The sequence below is a fragment of the Schistocerca americana genome, chromosome 2, assembly GCF_021461395.2.
Source record: "Schistocerca americana isolate TAMUIC-IGC-003095 chromosome 2, iqSchAmer2.1, whole genome shotgun sequence".
NCBI classification, from domain to species: Eukaryota; Metazoa; Arthropoda; class Insecta; order Orthoptera; family Acrididae; genus Schistocerca; species Schistocerca americana.
Genome location: NC_060120.1, coordinates 592,339,903 through 592,359,406, shown reverse-complemented (window position 1 = coordinate 592,359,406; position 19,504 = coordinate 592,339,903). Strand labels below are relative to the sequence as shown.

The 19,504-nt window shown below is 37.1% G+C and overlaps 1 protein-coding gene across 1 annotated transcript in view; it reads right to left on the bottom strand.

Annotated features, from left to right (window-relative positions):
* Positions 1 to 15,056: 15,056 nt before the first annotated feature.
* LOC124595696 (esterase FE4-like) overlaps positions 15,057 to 19,504 on the bottom strand; it is a 71,976-nt gene continuing 67,528 nt past the window's right edge. Inside the window, exons 9-11 of the mRNA XM_047134554.1 lie at positions 15,718 to 15,850; positions 15,440 to 15,560; positions 15,057 to 15,297 (exon numbers count right to left, since the gene is read on the bottom strand). Of these exons, the coding sequence (XP_046990510.1) occupies positions 15,144 to 15,297; positions 15,440 to 15,560; positions 15,718 to 15,850 (408 nt within the window). The 3' untranslated portion in view covers positions 15,057 to 15,143. The remainder of the gene's footprint in view (positions 15,298 to 15,439; positions 15,561 to 15,717; positions 15,851 to 19,504) is intronic.

Here is a 19,504-nt window from a genome sequence, read left to right as displayed (position 1 = left end):
ATAATACGTATTACACGCTTTTGGACTCTGAAAACTTTTGTTTGACTTGAAGAGTTACCCCAAAATATTATACCATATGACATTATGGAATGAAAGTAGGCAAAGTATGCAAGCGTTTTCATTTTTATGTCACCTATGTCTGCTAACACTCGAATTGCAAATACAGATTTGTTAAGGCGTTTCTGCAGTTCTGTGGTGTGCTCTTCCCAACTGAATTTATTATCAAGTTGTAATCCCAGGAATTTAAGACTGTCAACCTCTTCTATCTGCTCTTCTTCGTATTTTATGCATATGCTGGGTGGAAACCTCTTACAGGTTCTGAATTGCATATAGTGAGTCTTATCGAAGTTTAATGTCAGTGAGTTGGCTTTAAACCATTTATTAATATCCATGAAAATATCATTAGCAGATCCTTCTAGAACTACACTTGACATACTATTTATTGCAATACTTGTGTCATCTGCAAACAAAACGAACTCTGCTTCTGGCAGTGTAACTGATGAGAGATCATTAATGTACACAAGAAAAAGCAATGGCCCTAAGATGGATCCTTGTGGGACACTACATGTAATTTCTTCCCATTCTGATGATGACTGATGACTTAATTCACTAGTCCCTTGCACTGACACCCTTTGTTTCCTGTTATTGAGATACGACTTGAACCATTTTGCAGCACTGCCCGTGACACCATAGAATTCTAATTTACTTAAAAGGATGTTGTGGTTCACACAATCAAATGCCTTTGACAAATCACAGAAAATACCTGTTGCTTGTAATTTGTTATTTAATGAATTAAGTACATTTTCACTATAGGTGTAAATAGCCTTCTCAATATCAGAACCCTTCAGAAACCCAAACTGTGTTCTTGATAATATGTTATTTGTGGTCAGATGGTTGAGCAGCTGCCTGTACATTACTTTTTCTAAAATTTTTGAGAATGCTGGCAAAAGTGAAATCGGTCTGTAGTTTGATGGTATCTCTTTATCCCCTTTCTTGAATAGAGGCTTAACATCTGCATATTTTAGCCAGTCAGGAAATGTCCCAGTTATAATTGACTGGTTACACAAGTAACTTAGAATTGTACTAAACTCACAAGAACATGCCTTAATTAACTTTGTTGATATTTCATCCTACCCACTAGAATGCTTTGTTTTTAAAGATTTTAGTATGGAAGTTATTTCTTTTGGTGAAGTGAGTATATATTCATGTACCTGAAGCTATTTGTGAAGGCTAGTTTCAGATATTCAAGGGCATTATTTACTGATCCTGAAAGTCCCATTCTATCAGTAACGGATATAAAGTACTTGTTAAATAGATTTGCCACTCTATGCCCAACAGTTACTAATGTGTCATCTACCCTTAGTGCTATTTGCTCCTGTTCCTTTCTGGTTCTACCAGTCTGCTCTTTCACTATATCCCATATTGTTTTCATTTTGTTCCCTGACATTGCTATCTTCTTCTCGTAGTGCATTTGTTTAGACGTCTGAATTGCTTTTTTTAATGTTTTACAGTATTCCTTGTATTTAGCTAAATCATCAGCATTGGAGCTATTCTTGGTTGACAGATACATTTTCCTTTTTGTCTTACAGGAAATCTTTATTCCTTGTGTAATCCATGGTTTTATTATAGACTTCTGTTTAATTTGAGTAACTTTTAGAGGAAAACAGTTTTCAAACATGGTACTGACATTGTTCATGAATGTGTTATATTTTTCATTCATGTCATGAGCACTATAAACACCTTTCCAGTCCATATCTTTGAGCAGTTTTCTAAAACACTCAATTTTTGGTTGATTGACTACTCTCCTGTACTCAGATTTAGCAGTCTTGATAATCTGCTTAGAATTTACATCTAAAACAAGGAGCTGCATGTCATGATCTGATAGTCCATTTATAACAGGTTTTATGATATGATTTTGCTCCTTTGATTTGTCTATAAAAATGTTATCAATGGCTGTCCTTGAGGATTTAGTGATCCTAGTTGGAAAGTTTACAGTGTGAGTTAGATTGAAAGACAACATTACTAACTGCAGTGAAAGTTTACTGGAAGATTGCATTAGAAAATCTGTGTTAAAGTCACCAGCAATCAAAATTTCTTTGTTTCTTCCTGTTAAATAACCCAAAAGAGCTTCTAGATGATCTAAGAATAGATTATAATTTCCTGCAGGTGCTTGGTAAATAGTTATTATTATATAGGATCTGTTATGGAACTCTACTTCTGTTGCACATGCTTCTAGATGCTGCTCTAAACAGAATTTATTAATGTCAATGTTCTTGGATTTATGGCAGTTTTTGATAAATGTGGCATCTCCTCCTCCATCCATATCTACTTTGCAGAAGTAGGAAGCTAGCTTAAATCCTGAAATGTCTAACATATCTAAATCGTAGTGCCCTGCGTGAAGACGTGTATAATGTCGTTGTATATTGTACCTCTTCGCAGAATTAAATACTTCATGACAGACAAGACACTGCGGACGACCATCCCTCTCAATGATTAGAAAGGTATCCTCCAATAGAGGTACAGGGCTCTCGCAAATAGTCATGGCTGTCTTTGAACACAGATTATTGCGACAGTTGCGGCTGTATGCGGCCAGGGGGCAGTGAGTTCGCTTTCCCTCTCCAAGCGAGCTCCGAGCTGCTGCAGTGAGCGCTCCAGAGCGCTCAGGCTCCCTGGAGCTCGGTTGGAACAGCCTGATCTACAGGATATACAAAATTACAATTACAGTTACGTGTTCACAGTGGTGGGCGCCATGACCAGCAGTCACTGAGGTCATTGCGGGTGATCACTATTCAATATGCTGGTGCCGACCACTCTCACTTCCGCTGGCTGGTTCCAGCAGCCTCCCATAGCCTGCATGCTCTTCTAGCCTTGGAGCACTCAAAATTAGTCTGTGGAAGTCTTGTAAATAAATCGTCACATGTGTTGGTATTACATACATTTTAGATGCGCAAATATTAATCAGAACACCAGATTTCACGCAATCTGTTTTCATGTCAGGAAAAAAAACACTGTCATTTTCACACCCAATAGCAAGCTGCAGTTTGTATTTCCCACCCTTCCTCATTATTTTGTTATATCCAGCTGAGTAAAACTACGAATTTGGTGTATGATACTGTTGCCGATGGCAGATGAGCAAATAGCTGAGGTCAGATCTCTGTAACGATACATCTGATACATGTATTATCCTATCACACACCTATTGTACATATGTACCATGTATAAAATCGATAACACGTCCTACATCAATCTAACGAATACAATATTTTGGTGTGAAAACTACCGATCACCACACAATGTCCTTGTTATTTCGGAACATCCATCTGAGTAAAGGCAACAACTTTAACCTCCAAAAACATTCGATCTACCAAAACATTCATATTATAAGCTATTATCTGATGGAAATCTTTAGGGAAACAGTTGTATCTAAGATCAACTTGCCTCTTACAAGTGACCAGCTATTAAAAAACACAATCCCGGTAGTCATGATTCCAAGAGAACATGTACTACTGATTTCTTTCAATTTGATGGACAAACTGGCATAACTGAGAGCATTCCTCACATTCAAAATTACAATGTGTGGAAGTCTTGTAAATAACTTGTTATGCACATGGATATTATGTGAATTTCAATATGTGAAATATCAATACAGAACAGTATCTTTTGAGCTATCTATTTGCATGTCAGGATAAAAAAAAACCACGGTCATTTTTACGTACATTCAACAGCAAGCTACAATTCCCATCTCTCTCTCTCTCTCTCTCTCTCTCTCTCTCTCTCTCTCTCTCTCTTTGTTACTTCATACCATCCAATGGAGTAAAACAATGAGCTATAAAAACTCCACTAATGGCACCTGATAGAGAGCACAATAAGATTTTACCACCTCTCTCTCTTCTAATATTTCGAAAACAATTACCTTCCTCAAGTTGACAGCAAGTATATGTTGTGAGCCCATTAAGTATACACATATTGGTCCATTGGAGCAGGTGGCCAGTGATAGAAGTAACTTCCATAGACCTGTGTAAAGTTTTGTCACCTGTACTGTAAGAAGACCAGATTCCACAGACTGTCAGTCACAACAGAGAGTTCCTGGGTATTTTCATGAGCAGTTTGATACATTGATTTTGCTGCAACACATCCAAGCAGTGTACGACTACAGATATGTATATTGCAATTCATTCTCTTTTCATACCACAATTTTGAGATCTCGTGTGTTTCATACATCAGGTGCTAAACTGATATTAACATGTTTAGTTCCATTGGCTCCCACAGAAAGCTCAACATAGCATGGTGTAGGGTGTGCTGCTCCCACAACACACAGGGTGGTGTAAATAAAAGACAGGGGTGGTGTTTCTTATGGGCAAATATTTGGAACACATGACAACATATGGAAAGTAGATGAATTAGCAGTATTGTAGAGCTTGCCAAACAGTTGTCTGAAGATGATGACCTCTACACTTAATATCGCCTTCCATAGTGACAGGGTAGCAGTTGCCACGGTGTCCCAGTTTTGAAGAGACCAAGAGCATTGCTTCCTCATATTGCTCCCAGGCACAGGCTCACTGTTCCAGTGTCCTAGGTGTTAGTGATTCTGACTTCCAAATCTTTCGACACTGTGTCTTTCATTTTTATGGCTTACAATTCATAACCACACATGAAACAAGGTGTGTTCTTCAGGTCTTTAAGCCAGAGAGCATGGGTAGTTGCAGCATCAGTTTTCAACCACACTGGTAGAGGAATGGAATTACTTTAACCGGTTGCTGTGGCCGAGCAGTCCTAGGCGCTTCAGTCTGGAACCGCGCTGTTGCTATGGTTGCAGGTTCGAATCCTGCCTTGGGCATGGATGTGTGTGATGTCCTTAGGTTACTTATGTTTAAGTAGTTCTAAGTCAAAGGGACTGATGACCTCAGATGTTAAGTCACATAGTGCTTAGAGCCATTTGAACCATTTGAACGACTCTCATATTTCCAGGCTGGCTTGTAAGTAACCTCATTTTTGTCACGTTTTCCTCAATTTTATATATATTCCACCAATTTGTGCAATTTTGTTAGGTTTTCCTTAATTTCAACGCATTTTACCCAAATTTCTATAGCTTAAAATGCATAACCACATGTGGAATAAGGGGGGTATTTTGCAGTACTTAAACCCATAGAACACAGATAGTATGCGCCATTGGTTGTCATCATATCAGTAAAGGACTGGAATGATTTTCATAAATGCAAGTGAACATGTAAGTACCCTCACGTTTGTTGTATTTTCCTCATTTTTATGTATTTTACATAAATTTTCGCAGTTTACTGGGTCTTCCATAATTTTAACTCATTTTACCCAATTACTCAAGTTACAAACAACTGCTCTCAATGACTTGTCATGCCAACAAAATATCTCATGGCATCGATCCGATGATGCCGTCAGCCAATGACATTGTTCTCAGTTTCTCCATTACCAACTTGTGTGTGACACTGATTGAAATAAAATACTTGTAACAAGCCAGATCCCTCATGGAAATTGATAAAAGTTGAAATATTGTGTATAAGAGTGATCCTAAAGATGCGAATATACTGGAAAGTCATTACAAATATGCTTGTGCTTGCAAACCTGTAGCAGCGAGTTCAGTGACTTTCGTGGATGGCTCTGGCACTTAATTGCCAATCAGGATGAACGGAAATGCTAGCCTCATTGAATGTCCTCGCCCCAAACTCTTTGGACATAGTTAACATGCATACAATGCGTAACTGCAATGGGTGGTGGGGATGGGGGGGGGGGGGGTGAAGGGAAGACTATTGGTACAGCAGTGGTCTCATTAGGTAGCATTATTCATGCATAAAGGGATATGAGGGAAGACTATTGGTACAGCAGTGGTCTCATTAGGTAGCATTATTCATGCATAAAGGGATATGACAGTTTCGTCTTGAAACCACGTCTGTGTAATGCACCATCCTTCAATCGCAGGACAATACATGTAGCACAGTAGATAAAATTCCAAGCAGTTATTCTGTGAACAGATGCATGTCCACTAGATTCTAAGTATAAATACAGGTGTCTAGCAAGAACGGGTCGTAACAGAATTTTGCTGATTTTGTGATGTTCTTCAATACTTTCGATATTTACCCCTGTGTACATACATTTACTGCTTACTGGATGTGGCTTGCTATTTCTGTTTATACCATCCAATTCTGATACATATTTTACTGTTCACAGAATAACTACTGGGCCTTTATCTATCATGCAGAATGTACAGGTCTGTGATTGAAGTTGTTTCCATAGATTTAACCAAGACCTGAGTAAAGTTTTGTCACCTGTGTGGGGAGGGAGTTCTTGTAATGGTGGAGCAGCTGAAAGTTTTTATGATGGATGTTGTAGTCTCAGAAACAGTTTATTGCAGTTTGGATGTACTTTAATAGACATTCTGATGATGTTTGGGGGCGTTTTGATACAATTTCAACCTCCCAGACACCCAAGACTGAGAAAAGCTTAAAGTTATGCTCTATTTACATTCAGTTTTAACTATCCACCTGCATACTACATAACGATTCATAACACCAACTTCAACAAAGACAATACAAGTATCACACAAAAGCAATGCATTAAAGCTGGCGAAATATATTACTCCCCAGTCCAGGATAGTGTTCTCCACTATATCATCGAATGTAGATATTAGTGAATTAGAGCGGGTTCTTGTAAACGGTATTTTTCCGACAAGTATTAAGAAGAAACAACCTATCCAAAAGACTTAAACAGTTTCCTATTGTGGAAATTACTCCTCTCCGTTGAAGTGCTATGAGTATGAAAAAGTGTGTTTTAATATAAGTGTGCAAATGGGCATATTTTCATGTGAAGTTTTAAGTATTCTGGGGGTTATATTGCTTGTGTAAGGGATAAAAATGGTAAATTTAAGGAGACCTTGCTCCAAGACATGGCGAGGTGTCAGACAAGCTGAAGGGTAGCTTCTTATAGCTCTCTTGGGGTCTATAATAATTCTTATCAAGTACTAAAGCAAATCTGAATGCATCAGTGATCTCAGATAAATGAGACACATCCAATGACACATCTTTAAAACTGCAGAAGTTAATATTTCACAGTGGATAAACATTTATACAATGTACCTCTGAATTAACAACTTTCAATCGCTTCATGCGGTTTCAGCAAATGGTTGTCAGATGATAGCACTGCACTGTAGCTATCATCCATGAATGCTACATACCTGTATATATTTTATTTATTGATTTTTGACGTCGTTTATATCTTTTGCATTACGTATACATTCATCAGAACATCGTATTCTCCACATTTACACAGCTAATGAATCAGTATGAGTACCTCACATAATGTCATACTTGTGCAGTCATTCAAGGAAAAGTTTAGTATTTTGTCAGTTACATTTATTTAAATGATGATTGCAAGTGCTATTAAAAACTGTGCCAATTTAAAAGTGTTCAATTGTCTGTGTTAGCGAACGCAACAATTGAAAAGAGCACCAAAGACACCTTTTTTCAAGAAGGCACAAATAATTGTTTAAATAAAATTTAACGACAATTCATTGTCATTTATCGTGAGCACATGGGCGCTATAATACTAGCTTATTTATTTGTGAAAAAACCTTTATTTGTGATCATAATACACAGTCCGCGTGTGACGGAACGTTTATAATATTCCTTAAAAAAAAAAAGTTGTTGTAATATATTCGTTTAGAGCAGGAAAGTGGTCAAGATGAGTCAAATCATGTCTCTAGCATGGAAGAATGATGTATGTTTGGTAGGGATGGCCTTCAACAAGTGGAAAAGCAGACAGTAGTGGTACACTATGGTTGTCAAGTGGAGAATGGGGCTTTTGACGTGAAGAGTTCAAAAGAGTGATTCTGGACACTTGATGCGTTCTGGAAGAAGGCATTCATACAGGTGATTGATTCTGGGCGGTGAACAGCCGCTACAATACATTTCGACAGGTCTGAATGTGCTCCAGAATAGGACTCTAAATCTTTTTCTGCCACTGTTACAGAACTGAGGATAGACAGGGTATGAGTTACTGTTCTTTGTATCATGTGTGTTACTTTTTGAATCATCATGTTGAACTCTGAACAGTCTGAGCTGGTGAATATTTCATGTCTTGTGGTCATGAAATGGTCTAAGTTTTCACTAGTCTTTGACAACTACCGGTAGTTAGTTTGCTGATTTTGCTACGATTTTGTAACCTTCTCAAAGTAACTTTACTGCATTTGATAAGAATAATTTTTAAGATGTCCTTTTGAATAACATTATTCAACATAATTCTCTGTCATTTACACCAATTATAAACATTAGAATAGAACCCTTTTCACCGCAGGTAAAGAAACAACTGGTTTGCTCGTGTGGGAAAGGTGTCTAACGGAGCAATTCAGCAGCAGCAGCCATTAGGTACTGTCACAGCATTCTTGATTAACATCGACCCACCACATCCAATCTCAAAGGTAAGTAACGTTCACTTCCATTACAGCATGTAACACTCACTCCCATTACAGCATGTATTTACAGCGGCCTTGATTTGCATCCTCATAGTGCTGCTACTAGCACCACTCTTCTGCGACTGATGCGAAATTTGAATACACATCATTTGTCATACATATAAAAATGCCTACCACCTTTTGTTTATGTCGCACAACACCTCTTTGGCACTGCAATATTTTTCCGTCAGTGTACTTTTAACAGTATTGCGGCAGGGTGCCAATCCTACCAGTCTGGGCCACCCAACCAAGAAAAAACATGTCAGGAAAATGAAAGTGGCCATTGAGCATCCCAAATAAATTATGCGTTTGAATGCCCCTGGGCCAGTTTTTCATGAAGAAGCCTTTCTCAGCCTTTCACCAGTATCTGCATCTGCTTCTCACCCTGCATATGACCGCCTACATAAAAATGCGACAACTTCGTTACAGTTATTTGGTAGTACGTCACAGAATGATCTTATAAAGACCCAGGGTGGAAACTTTTTTTGCTGATTTGAAAGTGGAGAATTTACAGTGTGGGAGAATACCTTCCACTACAATGAGGATTTGCTCGGCTAATTCTTCCCCCGCATTCATTTGGTTCACTTGGAACCTACACATTGTATTGTACACTTTTTGATTTGATTTGATTTATTGATCCATTTTCATCTGCAGCTGCACAATGTGCAAGAGATATTTGGATTTTTTTGTTATAATAACACACATTAATATATCAATTAATGATGAATACTTAAATAAAACCTAGCCTATACATCATATCCTCATATACATGAGCATACAAATCTGCAAGCTCGGTTTGCAACTTATCAACTTCACCAACGGTGCCCCGTAGGTTCTCTTAACTATTCATGAATGTGCAGGTTTAAAGCTTTAGCCTCAATCTGTCTTGTACCTCGCTCTGTACCTATCATTGGGCCTTTGAAACCTTGCCGCTGAGTTCTTTTACCTCATCAGCTTTTGCTAGGTCGACATTTCACAATGTGACAGTTAACTTCTCTTCAGTGGAATTCTCCTATCATTATGCTGTTCAGAGAATGCATCAGCAAGGTTCTTTTTGAATTATTCTAATCGATTTGCTCACTATTCATCAAATTTTCTACTTGGTTGTTTTCCTCATTCATCGAATTTCTTTTGTAGAAAGCATACAGTTTTTTGCCATGTTACTCCCTGCATTTGATAAGTTTTTACCAGAGCCTTTCCCCTTTAATAAATCAGCAGATGAAGCTTCTACTTTTTGTGTTAATTCTGCTTGCACAGCTGCAATTGCATCTGGTGCTGCGACTATTTCTTCATGAATTTTTCGATCATGACTCTGTGGAATCTGCAATCTAATATATTCTCATGACTTTTTCGCTTATGACCTGTAAGTTGGTCAGTAAAGCTGCGAACTGTTCTGTGGTAGACACATTCAGAAACTCAAAGTTTTCCAACACAAAATATAAAAAATTGATAGACAAAAAATTGTAAACCAGCTCAATGATTTAAATATTCACTCTGACATAAAATGATGTACAATGATTCCCAAGCTATTTGTGCAAAACAATCTAGTGGCACCAACACGAATGTTCGATTTATTGGTTGACTCATCTGCTGACGAACTTGGTGGCAGGCTCCACACTTATCGTTCGATGGCACAGCAGTGCCCCATGCCCATCACTGGCTGCTTGGCTGTTCGAGATGCCACTTTGCGCAACAAAAGTGTAAAACAGGATTTTCTTTGATATTTCAGAGCTGGCATGGTTGGATTAGTGAAGGAAAGCTGTGGGTAGAGCAGTGGCTTCCTCAAAGAGATAAATTCACCCACACTTCATTACTGCATGAGCCGGTATTCGACGACTGCCCACGGATGAGAAATATTTTTCAGTTTTTTTTTATTTGTCTTATTTGTCCATAAAAATCATTTTTTCAGTAAATATGTTGTACGATGGAAAACTTTTTAATTGCTGGTTTTACAACTAGCAAACTTATGTCATTTATATTTTTATGATAAAGTGGACCACATAATGAACAAATATAGAAATGTGCTAATTGCCAAATTCATGAAAATGTGAAGTGGTTTGAAAGGTGCAGGATACCGAGGATTACATACAAAAAGTGCTAAGTCCACAGAGAATTCCAAGTGGTTACACTTGCCACCACTAGATGGCAATGGTGTTAAGTTGACTGCTGATTTCATAAGAATGGTGCAACGTGCCGTTCAGTTGTGTTTGTTTCACTTTGCTGCCATGATAAGTGTGGACTTCTATGCATAGACTTCTATTCTGTCCTTTGTTGTGAATCATTGCTCTTTAGCTTATAAGATATGTGTATAAACATCACATAATATTATGGTCATATACAGTCATACAACATTGTCATATAAATGAAATATTATATATCTACATGTTATTTTTAAATCATTTGGTAAGTATTTTATGTCCATATGTTAGGTTATGGCAAATGAAAGCCACATGGGTAGGAGATGGAGGAAGAATGGTAGTGGATCATTCAGAGGTTAACAGAAGTAATTAAAGACGAAAGGTTAAGCATATGAAACACACACATACACACACACACACACACACACACACACACACACACACACACACACACACAAAATATACCAGCTAGGAAACTGTCTCTCATTGCAGGTACCGGTACGATTGTAAGCCCTTCACTAGCTGTGAAATCTACATAAGGAATGATTACTGTTGAAAGTGTTCATATTTTGAGTGACCTCTATAGAAAACATAATGTTTTGTTGTTCTTTCCGTTAGGTACTATGCAAATGTAGATTAAGGTGCAGTGAACTGATGCCTGTATTGAAAACAGATTTGTTTTTTAAGTTCTATAAGCAAGACAACACAACATAAAGAACATACCAGCACAGTGTCATTGGCATGGAACCTATGATAATCCCATTGAAAGTCACAAACAGGGAACAGTTCGGTATTCTATTCCAGATGGTACAGGGGATCTTGTTCCAGTTTTCAAAACCACTTTTATGAATATTTTTGCTGTTGGAAAGTAAAAGCTGGAAATATTTATTAAGAAGAAAAGTGTTGGGGAGACAACATTCACTGACCACAGAACAAGACATGCTCAATCCCAATACAGCGAAGAAGACAAAATTTTTATGAAGCAGCACACAAATTGCTTTCCCTGGGAAGTTTGGCATTAGAGCCGAGCAAGAGCAAGCAAGAAATTCCTCAGTCCTGACCTGAATATTTCAAGAATGTACTCCCACTTTAAAAAATATATTACCTGAAAGCACCCTAAGTTCCAGTTTTTATTGTGCTGTCTTTCTGAAAGAATTTCCTTCCACAGACCTAGGAAAGATACCTGCAAGACATGTGACCTACTGAACATTGAAGCAAAAGCAGGTTCACTGCAGTCACAGGCACATTTAGAGATTCACCATAGGAAGGCAGAGATGGCACAGAGCCCTCTGATGAGTGACATCAGTTCTTCTCAGTTCCCTGACAGTTACATTTGCTGAATATCAATCGACATGCAGTAGATTATGTTTGTGCCCACACTAACGTACTCTGAGATGTTTTATACCCACCAGTTACCTTGTTATAACATGGCAGTATCTGTAGATGACACCCTTCAGTCTTACATGTGTATGTGGGATGAGAGTGTCACTGGTAGCGGAGGAAATGAAGTTGCATCATGCATTCTGAAAGTCTTAAACATCACGATAACAATGAAGAAAAACTTTATTGTTTGGAGTGACAGCTGTGCTGCACAAAACAAGAATTGAATGATGGTATTTCTTTTTCTTTTCCTGATGGCAAATGGGTTGTCCACATGAATAGAACGGTGGTTTCTTGTCAGTGGGCTCAGCTTCCTCCCCTGTGACTCTGAGTTTGCCTTGGTAGAGAGAAGGAAGTCGCTGACAGAAGCTTTTATACCCAGTGCCCTATGCACAATGGTCGAGGAAGCAAAGGTTGTTAGGCCTTTCAATGTAATGTCTATGAATACTTCAGATTTTTTTAAATATTCAAGCTATAGCAGATGACATACTCTCTACAAAAAGCCGAACATTTCAAAGCTGTCTGCATCACATATGATTCAACAGATGTAGCATGGGTAGGATGTTACACCAACATGGAAAGACTCTGTAAGGTGGGTGTGCTCAAAAAAGGGAGATATGCAAAAACATTCAATGTGTTACCTTTGAATCTATTTCCTCAATCCATTCAATTACAGATGAAAGGAAGAAAGATTTAAAGGCTGTGATACCTAACCTGGAAAAGAATGAGCATAAAGATATGCAGATCTGTGGAGAGTGACTAAGAACATAGCACCTTGAATAATTTGATGGGACTTAGCACCTTTCACAAATGTTTCTGTTTGAAGTGCCTTCAGCACCAAACAGTTCCAACTGTGTCATGAAACCACCACTAACATTTGATAAGATACTCTCATTTGTAACATGGAAAAGTTTGAGGATTAAATAATTAATACACTGTAATACAGACAGTTTGTTTGTAATAACTTCAGTTCATAAATTTGGCACTTTGCATTTTGTACAGTTAAGTACCTGTTGTGTGTATACTGCACATTTAACAAATCTGAGTATTATTACACATTTAAAGGTATGAGTTTTCATGTTTTCATGACTGAGATACTGAATGACTAAAAACAGGTATGCAGTAGGTTGGATGTCATGGATTTTTTTTAAAGATGTTCAATTCAGAAAGATATTTTATATGTCTGGATAACCTGTTGTATAATTTTGTTCCTGCATAGTTCACACCATTTTGGCACAGTTTGGTGTTGCAATGACAATCATGTATGTCACGTTGGATCTGGTACTGTAACCATTGATAATTTTACTTTGAATAAAATACTTCCAGTATATAAATGCTAGGAAGAGGTAAAATTTTTATATCTTTAAAGAACAGAATGTATGGTATTATGTTGCTTGCTTGTTTCAATAAATTGGATTTTGTTTTCTGAAAACTGTTTTGGTATTTTGTACATTTCCTCAAAAAAATAATATCTTCCTTCAGTTATGAATGCACATGAGAAAAGTAAACAGCCCTAACTGCTTTAGTACTAGTGTTTATTGCAAAGCATTCTTAGAACATAGTTCATTTTTGCCAGCCTTGAATTTAGAGTTGAGATATGACAAATCCATTTCAGATCTTCCTGATACAGATCCCAATAAATCACAATGATATGTTGATTACCCACACTTTTTACTAGTTGTGGTGCATTTTTATTTTGATCTATACTGAAGTTTATTAATACTGTTTCCTAGGGACTTACAATTAGCTTCTTTCTGGTAAACCGCTCACAGGCATAATTAATAATATCTTTTCCAGACACAGTAAAATTTTCTTCAGTATTCCATTCTATCCTTACTCAGAAGTTCCAATGCTAAAATTGAAATTGTGATCACCAGTCTTTATAAATTTTTTTATTTACAGCTTTGACCAAATCTTCTGACATCACTGATGATTGGCCTGATCACAGTTCACCATGAACATTATCATGTCCATCCTTAAAAGCTCTCATCTGCTTATACACTTTGCTGTCACTCATTGGATTGTGGCCATACACTTCACTTAACCATCAATAAATTTCCACTGCTGCAACACTCATTGTTGTCAAAAACTGAATCACTGACAATATCTCACAGCCAGTGGGCTGTTCAATTGTTTTAAAAATTTTCAACTGATACTGTAAACAGCACATTGCAGCAATACAAATGGAAATGGCCACATTTGATGAGCAAGGTGTGCTGGCGGTCAGTTGTATGCATGTTTCAATCTTTGCATAACATTTGATTAGCTATGGTGGTTTTCACCTTACTTTCCAAATAATGCTTGTGAGTGATTAAAATTCTTCTGGGTATTATGCCGCATCATTGCTAAAAGCTAACAACAATAATAAACTAAAATCAATGTTTCGGCCGAATTGCAACGGCCTTCCTCAGGGCATGACTGGTTTTGCATGGGGATAGGTGCTTCTATTTATTATTTTGCTGTCACGGGGCAGAAGCTACAAGGGACATGGACATATCTGCACAAACAACTGTAGAGCAAAGAGCAACTGTCAGTCCACTTCCGTGCACACCAGGAGGAAAACTTGCCAACCAGAAGCCGAACACTGATTGGCGGACAGCTACCAATTGTTGATGACATCGACATCCACGAATAGCCTATTTCTTTCCATCGTCCCATATGTCATGACTAACCAATCATATTAGAGGGCCAATTAAAAGTTTTACAACAGTGACGTCAGACATCGATAGTCTGTAATAAATAGAAGCACCTATCCCCATGCAAAACCAGTCATCCCCTGAGGAAAGCCATTGAAATTTGACCGAAACATTGGTTTTAGTTTATTATTGTTGTTAGTTTTTAGCAATGATGTGGCATAATACCCAGAAGAATTTTAATCACTATGACACCAGCCACGGAAGCCTATGTTCTTATAATGCTTGTAGGTGTTCAACATTTCTGACTGATTTCCATCATTTATAAGTATCTGTTCAACAAATTATGTCACATAGGAAAAGAACAAACATAATAATTGGTGGTAACAACGATTTTAAGTCTATTAACACAATAAAATTAGGAATACGTTCAGTTTTTTTAAATAGATGCTTTATTTAAATCTCTTTCTAAATACATTTTGGTTCTTCTAATACGTATTTGATACTTTCAACAGATTAGGGCATCACACTGTGCCAGAAATCCATTCTTTCCTTGTTGAGCCCAGTGCTGACGTAAAGAGGTGAGGCAAATTCCAAGTAATTTGTGCTATCTGAGTTGTACATATTCCAGTCAACTGTAACCACATCATCAGTATTTGGTGTTGGATCACTGAAAGAACAAAATAACAGAAATTATGGACAAAACATACTTGTAATAAAATTTTCCTGATTTTTCATTCATTTTTAAAAGAAAGAACACACACTCTCAGCATGAGTGATGTTCCATATCTGTAAAGATTTAATTGCATTACCCGTATTTGATGAAATTGGCAATCACTTGATTCATCTGAAGCCCAATTTTGTAAGCAGCAGAATTTGGGTCTTGGCCTGCATAATTCGACATGTATCTTGCATCATCCCCATGGCAAGCTCCTGTGAAACAATATTTAGCAGTAAGGTTGTGAGGAAGTGGCACTTGATATGAAGACATAGAACATATAAATAATGTACATTAACAATTGTAATAGTACATGAAATACATAGGAAATTTATGTGTAATTATTAATTTTAGGAACATATAGCAGTTTACCTGGGAAATCTGGATATGAACTGAGTGGTCCATTGAAAGAAAATTCATAGTAGTAAACTGGTTCTGCAGAACTCAAACTCATGTTCCGCACAACTGTGTCTATTCCTTCAACAAACATTAAATCTGATGCCAGCTGCAACAGAATGGAAAAATTTGTATACTGCAAAGTTATTAGGTCATAGACACTAAACTACAATAGCTAGCCATTAAATAACATGAATTCTATGATCTGTGATGTAAGCTTAATAATATATTGTGTTGCAGCGTTAAGAGTGGTTTCAAGTGTCATGGATCTGTATACACTACCACTCATGATGGATTATGTTTTTCTCAACTGAACTGTTACAGGGTGATCAGTCTTTGATGCACTACTGTAACTCAGAATGTAAGAGACAATAATGGAAACAACCATGGTTTCCAGTCAAGGAAAAAAATCAAATCTTTCCTATCTGCTTGCAAGTTATTCCAACATTCTTTTTTATACTGGTCTATCTATAGAAGAAGAGTCGGACTGTGACCTTTGCCTCAATACTGTCCTAAGACATAATCCTCTGAGGCAGTACAACAAAGGAAGTAAAACCTAATTCTTCTGAAGTGTACAGAAAGAACATTGTGTAAATTTGATAACATAACATCTTACAGAAGCCTCTTCATGGACCTAGAGGTTCTTACACTTATGCACCAATAAATATAGTCCAAAATTGCATTTGTGATTAACAACACGAATTAATTTAGGATGAACTATGTAGTTCACAACCTCAATACTTAGAGCAAAAATAATTCCCACAAAAACCAATGCATCCCTATCTAATAGGTTGTTGGTAGACATCAAGCAGGTGTTTAACATCAACAGATATTCAAAAATTAAGTGAAAGAACACATCTTGGCCATTTGTTCTACAACTTGTTACAATATCTGGACACATAGGGAGACAGATTATGCAAATCTCTAACATTTTGTGTTAAACAGATCTTGACTTTGGATGTATTTACAAAAGCCTGTTGAGGGTAAGGTTAGTAGGACATAAGCAGCCTCTTAAATAAAAGGGAAAGTAGTAAAGTTACTTTAAATGCGAACATTTTTAGGTAAGTTACATAAAAGTTTAGGATAAGACAGTATGTGAGTAGCAGAACACGAGGAACAGTGGTTTTTCTCAAAGTAGCTAATATCCTCCTTATATACACAATCATGAATGAAGCAACTTGGAAGTAATAATTGTCAGTGTGAATACATTAGTAACAGTCATAATTTGTTGTTAGTATACTTAACAGAAGTAGGCTGCAAGAGGAGTTTCTGCTTGGCTTATTGCACATTCCTAAAGCTCTCCTTCATGAAGGGATTTATGGAACATAATGAATGAATGAAAGTGATGGATACAGTGACATGTTAGTAATGCAGTTGTGGCATGTCATTCATTAATTCACTCACACATGCTTTTCTATAAATCTCACCTTGATGGACAGCATTTAGGGATTTGGAATGAATCAAGCTAAGTATCAACAGGCAGGAGAAAACACTGAAGGCTACTTCTATAAAGTATAGTAACAATAAATTATGGTTAATGCTAACTAGCTCATACAGATGACTATGTGAATTACCTTGCTTTTATTATTAGTGTTATAGTTGTGAATTGTGCACATTTTGCCCTAATTTAATCATCCTACATTATTGACAAATCCTGTTAAGGAGGTTATGTACTTGCCACATGAATATAAGAACCCACATGTTACTGAAAATGCTTCTGCAAGATGTTTGGTTATCATCTCTACACAATGCCCTTAGTGTATGTGTCTAAATAACTAATGTAATAAAAATTTTTTTAATTGTAGCTGCAGTATGCTGGAAGATTATGCTCTAAGAGTGAAACTGTGAAAAGCAGTCTAGGAATTACACCTGCATAACAGTATAATGAGACATATAGGACCACATGTAATAATATTATGAAAAGAAAAGTTGCTACTCACCATATAATAGAGATACTGAGTCATAGATAGGCACAACAAAAAGACTGTCACAAATAAGCTTTCAGCTAGCAAGGCCTTTGTCAAAAATAGATGACACTCACACACACACACACACACACACACACACACACACACACACACACACACACAGATGAGACTACACACATGATTGCTGTCTCTGGCAGCTCAGTTGTCTATTTTTGATGAATACCTTGCTGACCGAAAGCTTATTTGTGACATTCTTTCTGTTATGCCTATCTGCGATTCAGCATCTCTGCTATGGGGTGAGTAATAACTTTAATTTTCATAATAGTGTAATGAGAAAGGTTTCCAAGTAAAGCATGCATTACAAAGCTTCTTCATTTAACTTATCCAAATGCTGTTAATACTTCAGTTTACTATCTCTCTAGATACACAAGAATGTCACACATGCAGACTCATCCAGCTCATCCTGTATGTGCTGGTTTCTGTAAATCAATTAGATTAATTTGGAATTCCATAATATGAGTCTTTGTATGATTAAGGGTTAAACTGTTTGGTGTGATGCAGTCATAAGCCTGTTTCATTTTTCTCCTGGCTGTATTTTGTATGGATGTGTTTGAACTCTTTATTAGTATACTAGTCTCATTAGCAAACATCACAGTTTTTGGAACACTCTCCAATCTTCCAGTTAAATAATTTATGCAAACCAGGAATAAGAGTAGCTTACCACCAAACATTATGAGACACCATGTTTACTGTTTCACCATCTCAAACTGACACTTAATCACATTGTACAATTTGTTAACAAGGCCCCCTTTGTGCAACAGTTGGCAACACTGTGCATAGGAATGTTATGATTTTTGCTCCTTCAATATTTAAGTAATTGGTAGTTTAGAAGTTACTTTATGCACAATTTGCCTTGATAAATATAGATATAAGTTAAGCTTAGGTGCATTAGTGAAGTTGTTATGTAACATCAGGTAAAAGGGATGAAAAATGTTTACGGCTCATGTGATCTTATATATTTTTAATATTGATATGCATGAACAATGGCAAAATGTGCATTTTAAGCTTCCTTTAAGTATTTTATGATATATAACAAGTGTTATTGTTGCTATAGAATGGTCATCCATGTCAGGGTTATGGGTAGCATCTCTGCTATGTACCATCTGTGGTGGAGAATTGAACAGAGAAAGACCTGAGACTCTCCTGTGGAACAGGTGGCCATACAGGAGAGATAAGATGTTTTGAGAAATGTGAATCAGATAGGCTGAAGGGGAAAAATTCTGTGGAAATGGTAACAAGTAAAGTGCAAAAAGGAAACAGATCTGCAGTCACATCTGAAATTACTTTAGATGAAAATTTTGCTTGTTACTAGAAGTACTTCAGAATACTTATCTAGCTATTGAGTAGGTCAGAAACAAAATGAAACAGGAAGAAAAGAGCCTTGCATTAGGTGGGAGAGTTATGTATGCTGCAGGACAATTAGAATCAGGTTACAGTGTCTCAAGTACTGTGAAGCCAAGCACCAGTTTTAGCATGATCTTAGTAAATGAAGCAGGTAACAGCCTCACTAATGACAGAGAGTTCCGTACTAGGAAGAAAGGAAGGAAGGAAGATTTGGTGTAATGTCCTGTCGACACTGAGGCCATTAGAGACGGAGAACAAACTCGAATTATGTCAAGGATGGGGAAGGAAATCAGTTGTGCCCTTTTGAAGAAACCATCCCAGTATTTGCACTAATCAATTTAGGGAAATTATGGAAAACCTGTATCTGGATGAGGATTTGAACCACTGTCCTCTCAAATTTGAGTCCAGTGTGCTAACCACTGCATCACCTT